We start from the raw sequence: 18655 nt of genomic DNA, 5'->3' as shown, positions 1-18655 counted from the left end.
GCAGGCTCTTCTGGCCTGCAGGCATACATGTAGACAGAAGATTGTATACATAATAAATAAATAAATATTTTTTAAAAAAAGAAAAATCAAAACTGATGTTGATTTCAAGGCCCCAGACTCTTTCCAGTGGCTGCTACCTTCCTTGGGGATGCTTCCATTCATTGGTAATTCTCAGCCTTTTGCTAAGACTCGGACATTATGCTTGAATGTGACTTGAATGTGAACGTATAGTGTGTGATTTTATGTTAGAGATTAAACTAAGAATATACATATATTATATATATATATATAAACTCTATTAGATACTTTTCTCTTTTTTGCTTCAGAAAAACTCTGTATGATGAACTTTTTTAATGTTCTCATTTTCTAGACAAAAACCTGAAAAAAATAAAGGGGTACACAATTTGCTCAAGGCCACACATTTAAGGGAGTGCAGAAATCAGAAATGCAAACTGAGCCTCTCTAGTTTATAAGTTCATGCATTAAACTGATGCCCCTCTTCTGGCCCACACAGTGTGAAAGAACAAAGCATGATGAAAACCCAAATATATGATTGAAAACAAGATTGCTTCTCTTTCCCCTTTACAGGACAGTTACATGTAAACTCCGGCACCAGCAAATGCTTTTGAGATATACATTTATTTGGAAGAACACAAATCGAGAGAACTTGGTAGTGCTGCATCTGGGGTGAATCTGACAGCGCTTCTATTAAACATACATATTCTGTAAAAGAAATATGAAGCAATGTGTGAGTAGGATGTGGTGTTGGGCTGGTGACATGGCTTAGGAGGCAAAGGGGATACCACCCAGACTGACAATCTAAATTTGATCCCTGGGACCCAAAGGACAGACGGACAAGGCCAACTCCCACGATTTTCCTTTGACCTCTATATGCTTGTTATGACTTATATGCCACCTTACTCAGCAAATAAAATGTAGGAAAGTTTTTTTTTTAAAAAAAAAACAAGGATTAGCTATTGTTTGTAAAATCCCAATAAGACAGTGGTGCCGGAAGCAGCCAGCACCAGAAAGCTAAAGTTCCTGTGTCCATGATGTTCTGTGGCTGACAGAATATTTATTCTCAGAGGTAACTCTTGTAAATTGCATTTTGCCCCTTCAGTTGTAGTGAGCTTATGATGGAGAGTGGGTGGAGAGGACAACCTGTAATTCAGGATGCTTGGGAAGCTGGTTGCCTAGGAAACGGAGATGAACAGCAGAATGCCCACCAAAACCAACTGTCAACAAGAGGGGATTTTTCTGTTCTGATCCTAGTTGCTTTTCTAATTTATTCCCTGGGTCTCCTGTGGTATCCAATTAGTACTATTTACCCTCAATGGCATTTTGTGCCAGATTGACCCACATTAGCTATGACAGGGTACAAAACTACCCTCATAAGCGTTGTGTCAACTAAATATTTGGAAGGAAGATGATAGTACAATTAAAAGGGGTTTAAAAAGTTGTAATAAATATGAGAATGTTTTAAATATTTAACATAAGGTATTTAATTTTTTAAATGCTGTTTCTATGTGTACATAGTGTGTATGCATGGGTGCATGTACAGACTGTGTATCCATACTTACACACACAGAGGCTGGAGGAAGAGTCAAGCTGTTTTCTTTTACTTTTTAATTTAATTTTTTTTAAAAAAATCATTTTTCATTTTACATACCAATCCTAGTTCCCACTCTCTCTCCTCTATTCCCTTCACCTTCCCCCACTCCCACCCTATCCACTCCTCAGAGAGGGTAAGGCACATTGCTTTGGGGAAGGTCCCAGGCCCTCCCTACTATGTTTAGGCTGAGCAAGGTATCTGTCCAAAGAGAATGGGTTCCAAAAGGCCAGTACAAGCAGTAGTGATAAATCCTGGTACTGCTGCCAGTGGCCCCACAGTCTGCCCCAGACATACAAATGTCACCCACATTCAGAGGATCTAGTTTGGTCCTATGCTGGTTCCTTCCCTGTCTGGTTAGAGTTGGTGAGCTCCCATTAGCTCAGGTAGACTGTGTCAGTGAATGTCCCCATCATGGTCTTGACCTCTTTGCTCATATTCTCACTCCTCCCACTCTTCAGCTGGACTTTGAGAGCTCAGCCCAGTGCTCCTCTGTGGGTCTCTACCTCTATTTCCATCAGTTGCTGGAGGAAGGTTCTATGGTGACATTTAAGATAGTCATCAATCTGACTACAGGGCAAGGCCAGTTCGGGCACCCTCCCCACTATTGCTTAGGGTCTTATCTGGGGTCATCCTTGGGGATTCCTGGGAATTTCTCTAGTGCCAGGTTTCTTGCTTGCCCCAGAATGGCTCCCTCAATCAAAATATCCCTCTTCTTGCTCTCCGTCTTTGTCCTTCCCCCATCTTGACTATCCCGTTCCTTCAAGTTTTCCTCTTCTCTCCCCTTTTAAGCTGCTTTCTTCTAACTCCCTCCACCATATTCATTGAGTCTTAAACTCACCATCGAATGTGGGCTGGCTGAACCTAGAGCTCCCAATATCCACCCATCTCTGCCTTCCAATGCTTAAATTACAGGAGTGCAGCCACACCTGACTTTGATTCAAGTTATCTGGCTTGCATAATGAGCACTCTTGGCAACTGAGCTGCCTCTTCCAGCAGCACATAAAGGCAATTCTTGATCATAACTTAGCTGTGCCTAAATTTATGGTCATAAAACTTACTTCTGTTTCTAACATGGACGTTTCATTTGCTATTATCCACTTTTCTCTGCTCTTATGCTACTTACATGAGATACTTTGCTGTACAGTAATTATCTTCAAGAATAACACTTAGAAACTCATAAATACTTGATGAAAATGGTCTCTAATTTCTCAATACTTTAAAAATATAGACATTTAATTTTTAATTTTAAATATATTATCTATGTCTCTGCATATTTTATAGCTATGCATATTTAATAAGATCCCAACATATGAAATTTTAGAACCGAGCCTACGACCAGGGTAATTTCTTTTACTTAAATTTATAATTAGATGGAACCAATCCATATTTTCTCGTCTTATTTTGTTTGAGTGCCCCATTCCTGCTTTTCTTATCTCTGCTTCACCGCATCCTCTACCATCACTACCTCCTGCCCCTTCTCCTTACCCATGGGCAATCCACATGGCAAGGTATGTGACCTCTGTACTCACAGAGCCATGAACACTTACAAATATGCCTGCAGGTCCATGTCTTCTAATAACAAAGCATATGGCACAGTCTCAAACTCGTGGGTTGCTCTTTTCTGTTGACTTCTACAGCCCCTGTATTCCAGTGTCATCGATCCTTTCTTCCTCTCGTCCTTAGTGCGTTTCTGCTTGATTTGTACTTGCTTCCTTGTCTTTTCAACGCTCATCCTTCTAGATTTGATTTCTCTCCTCTGTGCCAGAAACTGTTCACCAATGATCCATGCCACAGAGTAGAGTCTGGTGTCAACCAGATGGATTAGTAGCTGCTTTCTGCCTTTTCCTAATTTGTCTCTACAGAATAACTTGATAGTTTTCTCAGGTAACTTAGGGTTACATGAGAAGGAAATACTTTAGTTTTTATTCTGCCGACATTAACTTCTGAGATCTATGACTTCTCCAACAAGGGCAGATTGCCTCCCTGGAGCTATTTTTTTTTTCCACCCTTCACTGTCAGAGCAAAGTTAATAGTAAGACAATAGTGTTCTACACAGAGCCCATAGAATTAATATTATGAATGAGAATATTTGAAGTCTTGTGGTTTGCCGGATGCATGGTTTCCACAGACTAGGGTGGTTTCTTTCTCATGGTCCATTCCCAGTGCCACCAACATCCTACTCTCCTTGTAAAGGAGAACATTGATCCTATCAGGGCATAGAGAGTGGTCTATGCTCAACCAAATGGCATACTCCCATAACATTAGGCTTAGAGGCTATTCTGGAGTCAAAGCCCTTTGACTTTCCAGCAGATGGAATAAAAAGGGAGACGGCCACAAGGGCTCAGTGGATTGGGGCTCTTTCTTCTTCTCTGCTCTGCCTCACAGTTTCCCCCACTAAGTCTTTATAGATCGTTGGTTTGTATTCAAATGGCTGCTATTGGACCAGGCTCTTGATTCTTCTCATCTGTGTAAAGGAAGGTAGTTTGCAATTAAGCAATTTGTCAATCCTTGGAATTTTGTGACTTATTCTTTTGGGAGCAACACGGAAGGCTCCATTCCTGACCAACTGTGACTGATGGCGCCACCTGGGCTGGGTCTTCTCCACTCAGCTGAGGGCGATACAGCCAAGGAAGATGGACTTTATTGTGAGGGGTGTTATTTACCTAGCAGGGAGCTTGTCAAGGAGTTTCAAAGATGCCATATCCAGAAAGGTTCAGATCATCGACCTTGGTGACTAATGACCTTTGCTCCCCATTTCAGGAGGAAAATCCCAAAATGATCCTAGGGGAGGAGAGGTAAAATGGTCTCTGGACTAAACCCTAGGAGACATGCTTGTGAGGAGAAACCAAGCATAAAGGAAAATAAAACGAGGCTAATGTAGAGAAGACAGCAGGTGTTTATTTGCAGCTCACTCGGGTGTGCTCTGAAGGTCAGCGAGCCACAGCAGCATTACCAGGTAATCCCTGAGCAGCTCCACCCCTTAGAGAGCACAGCGAGATCATACATTATATGCATCTGTACACACACACACACACACACACACACACACACACACACACACACGTAAGCAAGCACTCACATACATGCACGCAGACTTCTTATGATTCCACCTTCAAGTCTCTCAGAAAAGCAGTTTCTGTGGCTGATGAATTGAGTCCAGGTCATCTTCGAAGAAGATTAATTTTCACAGACCTACTAACAACACTGATACAGGAGGCCTGTGAACGCAGTAGGGGAAGCTTATGCCCCTCCTATTGCTTGAATATAGGAATCCCAGGGCTTTTTTTCTTCCCAAACTGGACAGTGAATCAAACTACAACAGCAACAGCAACAGCTCCTGTTCTGGGTGCCATGGAGTTTCTTGAGAGAGCTTCCCTTGTGAATGACCAAGCTACTAAGATGTATACCTTCACTCTAGACAGGTAACAAGATACTCATGTCTGTGTTGCTATTTTCTGTGACTTGAGCACACAACAAGCTAACCCATATGATTGCTTTAGAACGGTAAACTTTTGCTTTACAAATTGGGATCATTTTGGAGCATCTCAGAAGAGTTAACTGATTTGTGGGATTCATATCTCAAAACATACTGTAGCCTGTATAGTTGCTATGATTCCTTAAATATTATAAGTTCATAAAAGAAACACTCATTAAGGCATTTTCTTCGTTGGTTTTTATTACAGAAAGCATTCAAGAGCAGTCTAATTGTTTACTGTTGTTTTATTCAAATTTTCCTATTTTTAAGTTAAAGAGTAAACTGTCAAAATTATATCTAGGAAAAAATAATACTTTTCAATGATGGCTCAAAACCAGAGTTACATGTATCTTAAGATTAACTAATGAATGGATTATTTTATATCAGTAGATGTACCTGCAATAAATGTAGCTGGATTTAATGTTTACATCGTTCCAGTTCTTTTAAGGTTTGCAATGGTGTCATGTGTAATATATTCTTTGATTTTCATTTAAAGCAATTATTGACTTAGCATATTTATCTTATGTGCTGTATATATAATTAAAAAGAAAATCTTTCTAATCCTAGATGTCTGCTTATTTAAAACTAAGAGGTTAATATGAATTGTGAATGAGAATGATTACAGAATAGGTATGGAATAATGCTAGAGACATTTAATAAGAATTTTAAGAGAAAACATTAAGAGAAGCTATGGTTTACCTGGGCTTGAGGATGAGAAGAAAAAGTCATTCAAGAAATGATAGAATAAGGACTCAACAAAACAAAACAGAATCGCAACAGATTTAAGGGAAATCTATATAGAAAGTAAGGAAATGGGTGTAAGGATGTAGCTCAGAGACAGAGTGTGTATCTAGCAAAAGGCCCTGGGTTCAATTCTAAACCCTGAAAAAACAAAAGTAAAGAAGAGGGAAGAGAAATTTGATCATAATAAGACCATTGAAAAATAAGTATAGATGTATATACACATTGTAAAGAAAGACATATGTCAGATGAAGAACTAGGTATATATGGGGAGATCATGCCAATGAGGAGTTAAGAGGCTAAGCAAAAACTTGAAATAGACTCAGGTAGAGCAGATTTTAAGAGAAAATGTACTTATTAAAACTATATGTAATATTTTCATTTATTTTGTAGAACCAAATTAATAATCTAAAATAATGTTATATTTGATTGCATCAATATATCAAAACTGCAAAGAGAACTTTCCCTAAGGAGTATCTATAAACTTAGTTTTACAAATGAATGGCCTACAGCATGGGTTGTTCATTATCAAATATTAAAAGAATCATTTTCTTAGAAAATTTGAGGTGCCAGTTATTGATCTCATAAGTACTAAAAAGCAAAGTCTCATATGAGCTCAGGTAGAAACATTGGACAACATGTTGTTAGCCCTAGGAATCCCTCTATATTATTGAAATATCAATAATGCCAATTAAAATCCATTATTGGGATTCTGTAATACAAGCAGTCAACAGTTTATAGTAATGGTCTTGTTTACATCATAGGGTGAATGAGGTATGGTTTTCAAGATATAGTACTTATAAGAGCCATAAAAATCAGTGTTTTCTTTTCAACTATAAAGATTAAATCTTGAAAAGATTAAAAAAAAATCCTGATCTCTCCATTTTACACTGAAGAAAATGAATGCCAAAAAGAGAGCACATCCTTGTAAGGTCAGATGGCTGAGTTGAAAGTTGACCTTATTGGTCAGTTTTACATCTTCGCCTCTCCTGCGCCTCCACTCTGGATGGCCTCAGCACCTAGTCTAACTGCTCCCAAGACAATCTGCATCTTTGTGGATCTCTTAGACCTTCCCCACCTCTTCCAGCCCCCTTACTCATGCATTTTCTTTCATTTCCGAGCTTTTCCTCTTAGCAGTCTTTTTCTTCTCCCTCCTTGAGGCTTTCTCTTACTCATCATGAACTCCCTATTTAAACTGTGATGTGCTGTTGAGATACTTAATCTTGAAGGAAGCCTTGTCTAATTCCATAGAGGCATCGTTTCCAACAGCTGATAGTTTGCAAAGAACTAATCCCAGAGCTGGTGGCTTATGGTACACAGTTCTACGAGTGAAAACTTAGGCATGACTTTCTTCTGATTTGCTCAGGAGCCCATTTCTTTCTGGTGTCTGGACTAGGAGATCCAAATTCCCTTTCCTTACATGCCTGGGGTCTTCATGCTGATGTTTGGCTAGTGTCTTTGTTAGTTTTTCTCTATGTTTGCATCAGCCTGAGATTTTTTTGAAATGGAAGTTCAGGACAGAAGTACAAGACTGGAAGCTGGTAGCTGTCACATAACCCAAGCCCATAGCAGCACCACTGTTCCCATGTTAACAGGCTGTATCAAGCCTCAAGGCCTACATTTTAACATGACAGGCGTTGCTGGGTGCCATCTTTATACATACTTCAGCACAAGAAAAAGGAATGTTGAGTTTTGCGTGTGCCATGTTCACTAGGGTGTACCCTCTCCTTCTGCAATTCTTGATCCATTGTTAAGAAGGGCAGTGGAACTGGGCGGTGGTGGCACGTGCCTTTGATACCAGCACTTGAGAGGGAGAGGCAGGCGAATCTCCGAGTTCCAGGTCAACCAGGACTATACAGAGAAACCCTATCTCAAACCCAAAACCAACCCAAAAGAAAGTCAGTGGAAGCAAGATAAGGTGCTAGAATCTTTTCAACTGTGTGTGTGTGTGTGTGTGTGTGTGTGTGTGTGTGTGGTGTACTGCTGTGTGTGTATGCGGAGGACATTCCTCAGGTGATTCCCACTATTTTCACTGGCCTGCAACTTGTTAAATAGGTTATGTTGACTGCTCATTGAGTCCCAGAGATCCATTTGTTTCTTCTTATCCAGTGTTGAGATTACAAGCACATGCCACACAATTGGCTTTATATATTGTTTCCGAGGATCAAACTGAGGCCCTTCTCTCTGGGCAGGCGCTTTACTGACTGAGCTATCTCTCCAGTGCTTGGCAAACACTTAACTGGCAAGTTTTATGTGTTTGCTGTCTCTGGAGTTGTCCTAAGGGCACATGCAGAAAATGAAGAGCAAAATGTTCACAAAACTTACTGTGTCTCAGTAAGGAGTGAGAAATTGCCTATTTCCAAGCAGAACAACATTGACGAAAACAATAGAGGATTTTTCTTTTTTCTTTTTTCTGTTGAGAAATGAAGCCTGGCCTTGATACTTCTGGAGAGCAATAAACCAGTGAAAGAGCAGCTAAAGCTGAGCAGTGACAGCCAGAGATGTCAGACGTGTAAATCCTTCTGGAGCAGATGCTAACCGCAGACGGGCATCACCTAGTAACCTCGCAGAGGGTGTGTGATGAGTTGGATGTTTGGATTCTCCACGCTCCAAATTCACATGTTTACCCTTGATGGCCCAGTTTGGGTTTCTTAAAAATACATGACTTCTAAGGCTGTAACCAAGTTTAAAGGTCGTTACAGGAAGGGGTGCTTTATATGACAAGCCAAAGATCTCGTTTTCTCTTGTTTTGTGTGAGCAACTAGGAAAATCCATGAGAGGATATATAAAGACGGTCATAATTAAGCCAAGAAGAATGTGACTGATGTTGATATTTACTAGCAAACTGACCGTGAAGGTCTAAGCCCCAGATCTGTGAGAAGACACATTTCTGTTCTGTTCTGTTTTCCATACTGTCGTGCTTGCTTGCAGCTCAAGCAGACTAACAGAAACCCCAAATTTAACGGAACCGCCTACATCGTGGAGTAATTTATATCTTAGAGCAGTTTTGAAAACAGCAGAGTAATTGGGAGTCAATTAAAGAGCCCAAACTCTAGGTGAGAAACTAGCATAGACAGAACACCCAAAGGCTTAATAGTGAGGCCATGGAAAGAGACAAAGAAAGAGGAACTAAAATGACCACCGTACTTGGAAGGTGGGGAGGGAGTGAAGTTATACTTGTACAAAGATGGGACTCCTCAAGGAACACAGGGGATTCACGGGCATGGGAAATCGGAAAAAATGGTTGCTGCTGAACTAGGTAAGCCAAGTCAACAAATAAGAAATAATAATACTAGTAATGAAAAAAACTAAAAAAAAAATCCACATAGGATCAGTATCTAGCATTATACCAATATATATTCTAAATATTTTGACTTTCACCAAAATCACAAGATACAAAAAACATGGAAAAATATACAAATAGTAAAAAAAAAAAATCCATTAATAGGAAGTGCCTTTAAAAGGGTCTAAATGTTGGCCTTAAAGTTCTAATGTTTTAATTGCAGCTACTATAATATATCAAAAGAACAAGCTGTAATTATAGCTACAGAATTAATGAGAGACTGGATGGCAATTCACAAATGGAGGATACTAATACAGAAAGAGAAATTATAACATCAAAATGTAACTTGTAGGGTGGAAAGGATTAATAAATAAAATACAAGAAATCACTCGAAGGACCTAAGAACAGACCCTTGATGTTGACATTAGCTGACAGAACAAAAATTCAGTGTTCTTGACAATAAAGCAATAATTATGTACTCACTGCAATGAAAGTAAGAAAAACGGAAGAATGAACAGGACATTAGAGAAATGAGGCACATAGCCAAATGCATTAATTCATTCGTGATGGTAGTACCAGAGAGAGAGAGACAGACAGACAGACAGACAGACAGACACAGAGAAAAATGCAAATGTCTTTAAGCAATGCCCCTCTAAAATTTGGTGTCTATTCATTTGTATTTCCTTTATACTTAGTGTTGGGAGACCTTGATGGTCAGAGGGGGCAGTCTGTCAAGGTCTGGCAGCACTCTCCAAAGCTTGGCAGCACAAGGGACTCCCTCCCCAGCAAGACTGACCACGTTCTATCTTACCTTATCTGGAGATTGTTTTCTAAGCCCAGAGAACTGACCTTATCAGAAAGCAGCCTCAAAGGCTGGAGGCCTGTCTTATCTCTAGCATGACCTTGGCGTGGCACAACTTCCTGTTAGAAGCCTTCCCCCCTTCCGCACGCGTGGTAACTAAGACTTGCACTAAGACCTTAGCTGTACACTACTGCCACATACAAAGCCTTATGATAGAAGTCTTCCACTTAATGCAAATTAGGGTTTGTTCCCAGACTCCCCAGTCCTGTATAGTTCCTATACTTTGGAATAAAGTTGAACTGCTTCACTGAAGTCTTATCCTGGAGGGCTATGTCCATCATATCCACAGCCATCCAAATCGTGTCCCCTACCCTCATGGACCAGTGGTCAGTGCTCCTGAGGGAAGAAGGAGACCCACACTTAGTGAAGTATAAGAAGAAGCAAGCAGAGGGGCGTGGTGGTGCACACCTTTAATGCCAGCACTTGGGAGGCAGAAGTAGGTGGATTTCTATGAGTTTGAGGCCAGCCTGGTCTACATAGTAAGTTCTGGGACACCTAAAGCTACATAGCGAGATCTTGTCTCAAAAAAAGCAAAATTAACTAATAAAAATAGAAGACACAGGCAATCAGATATATAACCTAATATTTCAGACTAAAATACTTACTTGACTTTTGTGTGTGCCTGCGTGTGTGTACATGTGTGTATATGCACACATGTACCCTTGAGTGTATATAACTGAAGAGGTCACAAGAGGGTATTAAAGTCCTCTGGGGCTGGAAGCGCAGTAGCTGTGAGCTGATTGACTTGGTAGGTAGTTGTGAGTTCTCATGTATGTTTTCAGAACTGAAACCCAGTTCTTCTGTCAAAGTGCTAAGCACTCACGTCCTGAACCATCTCTTCAGTCCAAAAGAGAATCTCCTGTCAACCCCAAAATGGAGTGTTATAATTATGAAGGAAGTCTGACAGTATTCCAGCCCAGGGAGAAGATAACACTGCCCAGGACCGCCGCTTCTAGTCAGCTTTGCACTGTGTATTCTCACCAGAACTTTTATGCAAGAAAACAAAATGAGTGGCATCGGGTTAGAAAGGAAAACTGAAAACTCTATTTGCAAACAATAACATATTTTACATAAAAAAATGTCAAAGAATACACTGGCAAACTTCGGATTTAGTAAGTTCTCTAAAGCAGTGGTAAACAATAAATAATAAAAGTAATTGTTTTTTGTATAGGAATAGCAAGAGCACTAAATATTCACAGGCTGAATAATTAATTCGTGTATATTTCTGACACCATACTAAAAAAAACTTCACTAAAATGGATCATAGGCGTTAAGGTAGGTGCTAACATTATACACTTGTAAATCTTCTAAAAGAAAACACAGGCATAAACCTATGAATTTTGGATTAGGCATACCTTTTTGATAAGGTACTTAGGGCAGAAATGTTAAAATTGTATAAATTAAAAGGCCAAAAGAAAACATGTTGTTCTTCACACCATCATATAGAAACAATGCCTGCACTGCACCAAGTTGGTGTGTGTATGTGTAAAATTTGTTTTCTTCTCAGCTCTAGGAGGCAGCGTGGTTGATTTTAGGCAGCTAAATGTAGTGAGGTCTGAGCTAATAGCCCTCTGGATATAGTAAATGGGTCTCATTTGACACAATTGGTTTACCTCCAGACTCTTGGGGGCAGTTTTCAGAGAGAATATTATATTGGTTTTTTTCATTTCTGTGACAGACACCCATGAGAAGCAACTTAAGGGAGGAAAGATTTAGCTGTGGAAAAGCTTTCCTGAGATTTCAGTCTACCGTGACATGGCAAAGTAGCTCCCTTGTGATGGGAGCCTGCACCTGGGGCTCTCATCATTTTATCAGAAGCACAGAGAAGGAGACCAAAATCAAGGAGTGGCTACAAAACTCATAGGTTGGTCCTAGAGCCCACATATGCAGCCAGCTCCCATACTTGAAACCTCCAAGACAGTTGCGGAGGCTGGAAATCAAGAGTTGAAACTCATGAGCTCATAGTGGGGTGTATGGCAGATAACTTCTCCACTTGCACAACGAAAACCCAGGAATATAGCTGATAAACTCTGACAACCCTTCCAGGCCAGGAAAAAAACCAGTCTTAGGATCAGAAATGGCCAAGAAGGAGAGAAGAGGCTCTGGGGCCCTGTGCAGACAGTGCTTGGGTTCCTCTAGGTGTTTGATTGGCAGAATCAACAGTTTTCATGTATTAACTTTTCCATATGATTTTTGTATTCTTTACATACTTCATACCATTCTAACTAATATTGATTCTCACTGTATAAAAATATCTATGATATCTAGCAAGATATCAATAATTGTATTTTGGGGGTATGATTACCAGTGATTTTTCTCTGCTTTGTCCTCTTTTTATAATTCCAGGTTTTCCATAATGATATGTAAATATTTTTTTCAGAAAAATTCAAATATGACCATAATTAGAGTGCTCCTAATACTTATTAGACAAGCCTAGATCATCAGACTTTTAATTCCAGATGGTGATCATCCAAATGAAATAAGCCCTCAAATAGAAGCTAATTTAAATTTTTAACTTTCAGAGCTCTAATTGTAAAAGCTTCAGTTCTGAGAACCCAATTAGTGTTTTCAAATAAAATTATTGAATTTAAAAAATCCTATTAGTTCAAGATCCATGGACGGTGTCATCTGCACTAGCAGATTAGGTACACTGATATTGAGACAGCAGCTAGTCTGAGGCGTGGTGGGAGAACAGTGGGGTTTTGTCGTCCTGTTTTGGCATATTTGACCTTAGAAAGTCACATTGCCTCTATGAAACTCACTTACCCCACCCAAGAAACTATGCATTTGAGGTAAATTTTATCAATAGTCCCCCATCTATGATCCCAGGGGAGTCCTCAAATTAAGCTTTGTGTTTGAGCAGGAATAATAGTTACTGTTTTAGGAAGCAGAAGAAGGATCTAGTTTTCATCTTGGCAGTGGGTATTTAGTAGAGGTAATGAATGATGAGGTGTCTGAGGGTCCCCAGGTCCCTCAATACTGAACAAGCATTGTGGCCTACTGATGTTTATTTGCTTATGCCTTACAATCTAACATGATGATGGTGGCAGGTTCTGTCCATATGCAGAATCTTTTCATAATGAAACAATCAGAGCTCATTTCCTATGGTGGGATGTAATGTTCAGTCTTAATGCAGCGGGGAGGGGCTTGGTCCTGCCCCAACTTAATGCGACAGACTTTGTTGACTCCTCATGGGAGTCCCTACCCATTGGGAGGAGTGGATGGAAGGTGGGCTGGGAGTGGAAGACAAGGCGGGGGGGGGGGGGCAGAAGGAGAAGTCAAGGGAGAACTGTGGCTGGAATGTAAAGTGAAATTAAAAAAACAAACAAAGAAAGACTGGCCCTTAAGTATTTCTATTTCTTTCCTTCTGTTTCCATCTGTTCCCTTAGCTCCACAAAAGTAGTGGTTGGGAGCAGTTGTGAACCCAGAAGGAAATGTAAGGAGAACTCTGAATTCTAACTCCTTTGCTAGTTTGCCAATGTCCTAAGAGCTACGTTGAGAGTGAGAAGGGCTGCCAGGGAGGTGCATGCTTGCCACCGTGTTCACCTCTTGCTCCTGTCAAAATCGTCCTCAGCAGAGAACTTCGACAGAAACTTGTGAATAAAGATGGGTGTCCTGGAGACAGGCCAGAGCAGCCAGAGGCAGAAGGCATCTATCACTGCCACAGCAACGCCAAGGCCACAGAGAACGGCTCAAGCAAGCAAGTGCATGCCAAGAGGAGACTCTGTGCCGCTTCAGCAATATGCTTCATCTTCATGGTGGCAGAGGTGGTCGGTGAGTACTGCCCAGGAAAACTCGGGCAGAACCCTGCATCATGATGGGAAGGACAACTAAGTTGTTCTTGAAAAGAAATAGTTAATATCTTCTGCATGTATAGAATGACAGTAGGCACATAGTAGTCGAGTTGCAAAATAAAAGAAAAACAAAATCCATTATGCAAATGATCACCTCTTATAACACTGCGGGTATTTCCTATAGTTCATCTGTGCACAGTGCTTGGGGTTTTTTTCATTTACATAACTGGGATCATGCTGAATGCTCTTGTCCATTTTATCAAACACCATTTAAAAATATGTTTATTTCCAAACAATACATTCCACTGTAAATCACATTTCTCTATTGATAGAAATTTGGAGGAGATTCTACCTGCTTCTGGACTATACAATGAAGAAAATCTTAATAAAATTCTGCCTACTCTTCTAGTTAATTTCTTGAAAGGGATTCTAAAAATGGAAATAATTGATTGAAAGACATGAATATTTTTTTCTTAATTCTTGAATCATTTTGTCAAACCTATGTTCAGACACTTGAAATGATTCATCAGTATGGAAGCCTGTCATGAAAATGATTTTCCTTCCAACTCCTCAAAAATCTTTGCTAGGATTAGAGAGATAGTTCCATGATTAAAAGCAATCCTGTTCCCTCTGCTACCCGTCACACTGTTACTGACATCTTAGGTGATTCCTTTTTATCCTGTGTTACAGGGGGCCGCTTGTTCATCTCGGCCCCCCGGCTAGCTTAGCCTTAAAATAACCACACAGAAGTGTATTAATTAAATCACTGCTTGGCCCAATAGTTCTAGTTTTTTATTGGCTAATTCTTACATCTCAATTTAACCCATTTCTATTAATCTGTGTATCGTCATGTGGCAGTGGCTTTCTGGGTAAAATTCCCAGTGTCTCTCTCCGGTGGATCCATGGTGTCTCTCTGACTCTGCCTCCTTTCTTCCAGCATGTCTTTTAGTTTTCCCCACTTACCTAAACTCTGTTCTACCCAATCAGGCCAAGCCAGTTACTTTATTCATTAACCAATAAAAGAAAAACATAGACAGAAGGACCGCCTACACCAATCCTGTTACCAAAAGAGAAGCCTAAATGAGTAAGGAACAGAATAGAGGAAAATAGGCTTTACCGATTTCCTTTTTGCATGGTATTTTCTAGCTTCCAGAATAAGTTGTGTTGATTCTAGCTGTGGAAACTTCTTTAGACTTTCATAGTTTTTAAAAATCAGATAAAACCTTAGAATAAATCCAAAACAACCAAAGATTTGATGTACAGCATTTTAGTCAAAATTTATAAAAATAATCAGTATCACACAGTTTCTATACCAAATGCTACACATTTTGAGGAAAGAGACTGAAAATGTGATGGAGTTGCAAAATAATTTGATGAAGCAATAGGCAGTTCCAGTCCTCTTTAAATCCACCATCTCACAAAAATGCACACACAGCGTGTATACAAACATGTACGCACATATACACATGCACATATATCTCTAGAGTATATTTAGATGTATAAATTGAAGAAGGAGTCTACAAATAAAAATTTCACTCCTTCCTTTCCTATTGGAATACTTTCTATTTCTTTGTTTTGTTCATCTGGTTAAGGTCTCCAGAGCATGCCAAATAGAAGTGGCTAAAGGGAATTCCTTGGTTTGCTCTTGATCTCAGAGGAAGGCCGTTCCCCTCTTCCATCTTGTGTAGTATGAAACTGTGTCACTTGGAGCCTTCATTTCTTTCAGCTGTGCTTCTACGATTCCTCCTTTGCTATTTCAAATGTTTTGTTTCAGAATCAAAATGTTTTGAGTGCGGTAGACATGGGCAGCTCTCCGCATGGAGCCCCCCCTTCCTCTCTGATTCCTGGGCGTCCAACTGTGTGAGTTCTACCTTCAGTGTCAGAAGTGATTGCACCAGGAAAGGGATATAATGGATGCTGACTGGTCCTTGCTGAGTTTTGAGCTGTATCGATATCAAGCTGATTGTTCTAAGCGTGGCTTTTAGCATCCTACATCCATCTTTAAAATTGTCAGCATTCTTCTTTGGCTTGAAATGTTCTTGAGCACGGGGCTAAAATGACAAGAGCGTGTGCCTCTGGAAGAGACTGGTTCAGAAGCCGCTTCTGTGCTCAGCTCCACTCTGCTCTCCTTCACTCTGGCTCTCCCAAATGAAAAGAAATCAATAGTTTGGAAGTTTCTGTTATTTAGGGCAAGCGAAAAAAAAATTCTGTCTTTGGATTTTCAGATACTCTACAATCAGTCTGCCATATAAAGTATTAATACTTTTTCTCTTGCTGTATCCTTACATAATTATTCAATTCTAACTCAGACAGACTTTTCATTCCTTGCAAAATAATCCTCATGTTTTTAGGTTAAATATAAACGTCTTCTCCATGTTCCATTCTCATCAAAGTTCGAGCCATCACTCAAGATCCCAGTCCACAGCACGCCTATTCCCTGAAGTCAGATAAAGAAATGGTTATTATCAAACCTTTTTGGAGAATCTGGGAGGTCCTTCTTCAGGATACAGATTCTGAGCAAGGCCTCGAAGCTTCTCATATAAAATGAGAAAGTCCTTTTTTGAGAGAAGTCCAAAAGTGATGCAATTATGGTTTAATTTAAAAAATTATAAAACTAACAAAAGCACAATGGAATAGCTCATTGGTTATTCTTGGGGTCCAAGAGGTGGTAATTCTCAGGCCCTACATTCAGATGTCCCTATGGGTCTGTCTGAAACAAAATAGGGCATGATACCCTTAGAGATGCAGGCACAGTAGCTTAAGGGAGGCTGACACTTCCGTTCAGCTTGGTTTCTCACTGTCCACCATGGCTGCAAGCCTGGGTCCGCCTGGCCTGAGGACCCTATACTCAGAGTCTCTGGCCTTTCTTTACATAAGGAGACTGAATAAAAACTTACACTCTCTCCTGCAAAACTATTAATGTGGAATGATGTAGTCCCAGAGCCCCTCCTATATCTTATCTACCTTCGTCTTTTGATCCTTAGACTTAAGACACACCTGCTCAATTATCCCCATATTCGCTTGTATTTATACGAGTCAATAACTAAAAATCTTTCTGTTGTTTAAGCTAATTTAGTTTAAGCTTTTTATGACTTAGAAGCAAAAGAGAATTCCTAAAGTAGATTTTGTCAAAGACATAGCTAGAATGGTAATTGGGGGTTCATCTGGGGGAACAGGTCCTTTCATAGAGCTTGTTTTTAGAATAGGAGCGAATCAGGCCATTGGGCTGCGTTTAGGGAGACGACAGCCACAGTGTGCTCAGATGAGTGGCAGAAGAACTAAGGAATGACAGAGCCAGGCACAACATGCCCACTCTTGGGCCTTTGGAGCTGTCAAACTGGGACTGGTTTTGGCATCTTGTAAAAATTCTTCTTTGTGTGACGGCCATAAAGGGGGAGTTATGTTGCAGATATGAGCACACATCTCTATTTGAAAAGATGAAATGCAGATACCGAGAGCTCAAGAAAATAGGCTCAAGTGTGTCACCGCTAGAAGCAATTGAGAATAGGCAATGAGAGGCATCTGAGGTACCATATTCAGGGTTATGTAAGGATGGGAGAGATGCTATTGCCTAGCAGTGATGGAGAGCTGAAGCAAGCTGAGGAGGACAGGAAGTGAGAGTGAGAACCTTCTGTCTTCCTAAGAGAAAGATGTAGCTGTAATGTGTGATACCCACACGTTTGGTTACTAGTTTCTTTTACTTGCTTTGTTCTGTGGTTACCATAGTGACCCAGGTCACAATTTTTTTTTTTAACAAGGACAAAGGGAACTGTGTCCTGGCTGCCCTGAGAAGGGAGGGGACACTTTCATTGCCTGTTAGTTCTTTTTTAAAAAATTGTCTTTATTGAGCTATATATATTTCTCCACTCCCTTCCCATTCTCTCCCTTTCCCTTCTACCCTCTCCCATAATCCCCATGCTCCCAAATTATTCAGGAGATCTTGTCTTTTTTCTACTTCCCATGTGGATTAGATCCATGTATGTCTCTCTTAGGGTCCTCATTTTTGTTTAGGTTCTCTGGGATTGTGAATTGTAGGCTGGTTTTTCTTTGCTTTATGTCTAAAAGCCACTTATGAGTAAGTACATATGATATTTGTCTTTCTGGGTCTGGGTTACCTCATTTAATAAGATGTTTTCCAGACCCATCAATTTGCCCTCAAATTTCAAGATGTCATTGTTTTGTTTTGTTTTCCCTGCGGTGTCGTACTCTATGGTGTAAACATACCACATTTTCCTTATCCGGTTTTTGGTCGAGAGGCATCTAGGTTGTTTCCAGGTTCTGGCTATGACAAACAATGCTGCTATGAACATAGTTGATCACATGTCCTTGTGGTACAATTGAGCATCATTTGAGTATATACGAAAAAGTGGTACAGCTGGTTCTTGAGGTAGGTTGTTTCCTAATTTTCTGAGAAATCACTATACTGATATCCAAAGGGGCTGTATCAGTTTTATTCCCCACAAATATTTTTGGTTTAACAATTTTACCCTTTGAGAACTTTATACATGAGCACAAAATTTACATCACACTGCCCCCTCCATTTTCCCATCCAACCCCTCCTATGCCTACCACCTCAATTCAGGTCAAAGACATTTTTTGAGGTTCCTGCTATTAGGAAAATTTTAAAACAGAGCCATGAAACCTGTGGTATGTTTTAAATACTTGCCAAATAATAACTCAAAATTTTGGCGTATCATGCTAAATAGTATAGTATACTAAAAAGCCACCCATACAATAGCTAAATAATTCTTAAATATGAATTAACATCATACAGTGATGTAGCCAAGTAGTGGATTGCAAGGCTGTTTGGGGGTACTTTTCTATTGCCAAAATAATACACCATGGCCAAGACAATTTGTAGAAGAATGAGTTTTCTTGGGACTGACAG

The 18655-nt window shown here is 40.0% G+C and overlaps 1 protein-coding gene across 2 annotated transcripts in view; it reads left to right on the top strand.

Annotated features, from left to right (window-relative positions):
- The first annotated feature begins 4963 nt into the window (after window positions 1-4963).
- Window positions 4964-18655, top strand: part of Slc30a8 (solute carrier family 30 member 8) — a 31688-nt gene continuing 17996 nt past the window's right edge. Inside the window, exons 1-2 of one of the 2 annotated variants that reach the window (XM_041672652.1) lie at window positions 4964-5034; window positions 13551-13747. In XM_041672652.1, coding sequence (XP_041528586.1) covers window positions 4964-5034; window positions 13551-13747 — 268 coding nt within the window. Of the gene's footprint in view, window positions 5035-13547; window positions 13748-18655 lie in introns of both variants that reach the window. The other variant, XM_041672651.1, reaches the window with a different exon arrangement.

Source organism: Microtus oregoni, unplaced genomic scaffold, assembly GCF_018167655.1.
Source record: "Microtus oregoni isolate MIOR12 unplaced genomic scaffold, Mior012 000022F_ref0000154, whole genome shotgun sequence".
NCBI lineage: Eukaryota > Metazoa > Chordata > Mammalia > Rodentia > Cricetidae > Microtus > Microtus oregoni.
The sequence above is the reverse complement of the archived record's forward strand: the minus strand, read 5'-3'. Positions and strand labels throughout refer to the sequence as shown.